Raw genomic sequence first — 3,664 nt, 5'->3', positions numbered from 1 at the left:
CATTTGTTCTTGGGGAAGGGTGAAATAATAGGCTTTCCAGATATGGCATACTGTGGTTGCAGTGGGAAGGCTAGAGATGGATATTCACTCCAAGGACGGTCTTAATATCTTGATTACCTTGCTCTAGTGATTGTACTAGAGGAGAACATCCCAGGCAATATCTCAGAGCATCATTCTAAGGACACACACACCAGGAGGAAAAATGGTCAAATATCTTCTAGTATTCTGCTCTCTGTTGTTCTTCATCTTGATACATTGGGTGTTACCTGCTGGTGAGTAATTTTTTTTTTTAAGATTTTATTTATTTGAGAGAGAGAGAGCACAGCCAGGGGGAGGGGCAGAGGGAGAAGCAGACTCTCCTATGACGAGAGAGCCAGAAGCGGGGACTGATCCCAGGACCCCAGGATCATGACCTGAGCCCGAAGGCAGACACTTAACCAACTGAGCCACCCAGGCGCCCCTCTGGTGAGTGATTTTTGATTTGACTCGTTCTGGCAGTTATGTAGGATTGTGAGCTCTGACATTGTAATCTGAAAGAATGCTTTGGAATTATTTTCAATCTATTTATGTAAGTCTATCACTTTACTATATATGTATCTGTATCTATAGAGAGAAAGGCAATGGAGTGTGGTCCCAAGAAAAGGCTCCCAGCCAATGTGCAAGGGCCTTTGCTTTCCCGTCTATTAATGCAGATTATGAAACCTAACTCATGGGGACTCAGTGAGGTATGATGTTACAGTGGTGGGCAACATGCCCACAGCACAGCACATCTCAAAGACTCAAAGCTTTTGAAAATGCTTTGCCATGAATTTGAGTGGGTGTTACCTTTTTTGCCCTCTTTTAGAGAAGAGCCCTGTAGGGAGTTTTAAAAAGACCTAAGGCTCAAGGACTGAAGAGCTTGCATTTTCACCTACCTACCATGAATTCCTGGGCATTAGCAAGTGTCCTTCCCTTCTCTGTAAAATACAGGGATTGGGCTAACGGTCTCTTTAAAGTTCTAGCATCTCTTCATGTCTTTTATGTATTGGCTGCCAGTTCTGAATCATCTCAAGCCCAGGCTAACTCCTATTAATCAAAAACTTGTTTGGTACACCGGACTGGCAACATTTACGAGAGCAGTGATCACTTGCTCATTATCTATCAGGAGTAGAAGACTTTTTGAGGGGAAAAAATGAATGCATGTATAAATAAAAGAATGTGCTCATATTGCAAGCTTCCCCAGTAATAAATTAGAATTCTTTAATTCTGCCAACAGATTAAGCTAGGATTCACGGGATATTATACTCTGCAACTATTCTCATGTATGTCTTAGTTTCAGGCCGTCGACAGTGGTGGCCACCACATGGAACTGTTAAGGTAATCTTCTACTCTATTTCTCAGGACAGACATTCTAATCTGAGTTTTCTCTGGAATCGCTGTGTTAGAATCTTACTTTGGCAATGCCATCTGTGCGGCATTCTTCAGAATCCACTCACAGGAACGTGGCAGGTACACTGCTGGTACAACTGCCCCGAGTAGAGTGATCCAAACCGGGAACCAGGCCAAGACTTGGTCATCTGACAACCGGAGAACGCTCCCTCCCCAGTGCCTAGGAAATGTTTATGAACCCTGACCATTGCCTGGGGAATAGAGAAAGTGGAGGGATTCATTGGGTGACAGACGTACAGGATGATAGGGCCTGGCCATTGTGGTCGTGTTGGATAAGGAAAGAAGGAGAAGAGTTTCTAAGCTCAGATATGATCCCTCTTTCTCTAAATACTCAGCCAAAACTCTCCCCCCACCTTGTATCAGAGGCATGTTATCAATCTCTCTATGGCTCTCCTAGAGCCCCTGAGGCCACCTCCTCAAGTTCCAGCAACCCCGCGTCACTGCTTCAAGCTGCCACTGATACCAGCACTGTGAGTGGACATGGATTCTCCTCCCTGATGAGACGCGTCCCTTCTTTTGTTTTTCGTGTTCCCTACAAAGTCAGGGCATTGTGCTAAATGCTTTCACATTTCACAACTTCAAGAAAAGAGTTGACTTGGTGATTTTGAGAATGGATAAACTATGGTACATATTTTAAATCAAAGCATATGGGTTTCAGTGAAACAGCTTCTCCACTTATGGACTTTCAGGGTTTTTTTTGCCCGGTTGGCACAGAACATCTCTAAGACTATTCCCATGTCTGATACTCTGGGAATAAAGGAGATTGAGAAAGAAGCTAAATTTCCCAAATACATCCTGTTTGTCCACTCGTCCCTTTCCCACCAGAGGGTAGCAGGCGTCTGTGCCCTGTGACTGTCAGGAGCTCCTCACAAGGAGGGCATCGTGGTTGACAGATGGGGTAGACAGAAGTTCGGCCTCCGCGGCTTTGTGGAGGGGCAGCTGTAAGCACTTTGTGTGACTGTAATGGGATCCTGACTGTGTTTAGATTTTCCTAATCAGGTCCAGATGTGACCTACCTGTCTGTGAGGGTGATTGTAATCATATCATTCTTTTTGACTGAAATTTCAGGTGAAATGTCCGTATAAGAAAGTAGACTTGAGTTGGTTCACTGGAACCGTGAACCCCTGCCCCGGTTTATATCAACCCATCTGTGGCACTAATTTTGTAACCTATGAAAACCCCTGCATCTTGTGTATTGAGAGCCTGTGAGTACTCTTTGGGGGGGTAGGAGGAAGAGAACAAAGACGAGCTTAGCCTACAGCAATGACCATGTACCTCTTCTACCAAGTACGTCAGCCTTGAAGCCAGGAATTTGCTCCAGTTTGCACAGATACTAATCAGTCCCCAATCAGAAGAGCATGTGGCAATAGAAAGCCCGCTGGGGTGGAAAGCAGACTCAGTGTACTCTGCGGTGTTTTGGGCCCTTCTGGCTGAGCCCTCACACTCCCATATGCCAGGCAATGTCCGTTCCCATAGGCCAAGTAAAGCTTCAGTGATTCCATTCAGCCCCGAAATTCTTTGACTGGAAGACGAACTGTGGTTTTGCCTTCTCTCAGATACCTTCAATCTCTTATGTGTCTGAAACTCTGAGCTAGGATGAGGTGACTGCAAAGTTTGGGTCCTTTTGCTAAGAGCCCGTGTTTAGGTTTTTGGGTTTATGGGACATGATTATTAGTGATTAGACACTGAGGTCTCCCAAAAGCATGGCTTCAGTTTGAGCTCTGTGTAAGCCAGCGCAGTTCACAGGGAGTAAAATTCTCCTCGTGACATCAGACTGCAGCCCTCAACCCAACAATCATTTTGTAGTTTTGTACAAGGAGCAATGACAGGAATGCATAAACCCCACATCATGCCAGCTCATGAAGAATTGGGCCAAAGCATGAGAACGTTAAGAGAATAAGGTGAGGATTGATGTGCCTTAGAGAGCACAAGCTCAGGCCTGATTGAATAACTTATTTTCAAAGAGGTTGTAGCATAGGTCATAATATCGTCCATGGCATCTTAGAACCATGAAAGGATAACTGGGTAGGAAATCCAGTAACCTGACTCTTGTATGTAGTCATTTCCCTTTGTGCTCTGGCTCTTAGTTTCCTTAAATATAAAATAAGGATGATAGATAAAATAATTTTTAAGGGTTTTTTAGTTCTGACATTTTATTCACGAAATGTTGATTCTGCTTTTTTCCTTTAGGAAATCTCGGGGGAAAATTAGATTTCAAAATGATGGAAAATGTTAG

At 44.2% G+C, this 3,664-nt stretch overlaps 1 protein-coding gene across 1 annotated transcript; it reads left to right on the top strand.

The window, feature by feature from the left end:
- The first annotated feature begins 202 nt into the window (after positions 1 to 202).
- Positions 203 to 3,664, top strand: SPINK14 (serine peptidase inhibitor Kazal type 14 (putative)). The gene is made up of 4 exons (XM_032403561.1): positions 203 to 272; positions 1,313 to 1,356; positions 2,497 to 2,633; positions 3,619 to 3,664. Exons 1-4 carry the CDS (start codon positions 203 to 205, stop codon positions 3,662 to 3,664), a joined length of 297 nt encoding a protein of 98 aa, XP_032259452.1.

Source organism: Phoca vitulina, unplaced genomic scaffold (assembly GCF_004348235.1).
Source record: "Phoca vitulina isolate PV1807 unplaced genomic scaffold, GSC_HSeal_1.0 scaffold6, whole genome shotgun sequence".
Lineage (NCBI taxonomy): Eukaryota > Metazoa > Chordata > Mammalia > Carnivora > Phocidae > Phoca > Phoca vitulina.
This window is presented reverse-complemented; position numbering and strand designations above follow the sequence as displayed.

Coding starts and splice junctions, on each gene's coding strand:
- SPINK14 (XM_032403561.1), top strand. CDS start 203: ATGGTCAAATATCTTCTAGTATTCTGCTCTCTGTTGTTCTTCATCTTG. Junction 1,357..2,496: donor CACCACATGGAACTGTTAAG/GTAATCTTCTAC, acceptor CTGAAATTTCAG/GTGAAATGTCCGTATAAGAA. Junction 2,634..3,618: donor ATCTTGTGTATTGAGAGCCT/GTGAGTACTCTT, acceptor TTTTTCCTTTAG/GAAATCTCGGGGGAAAATTA.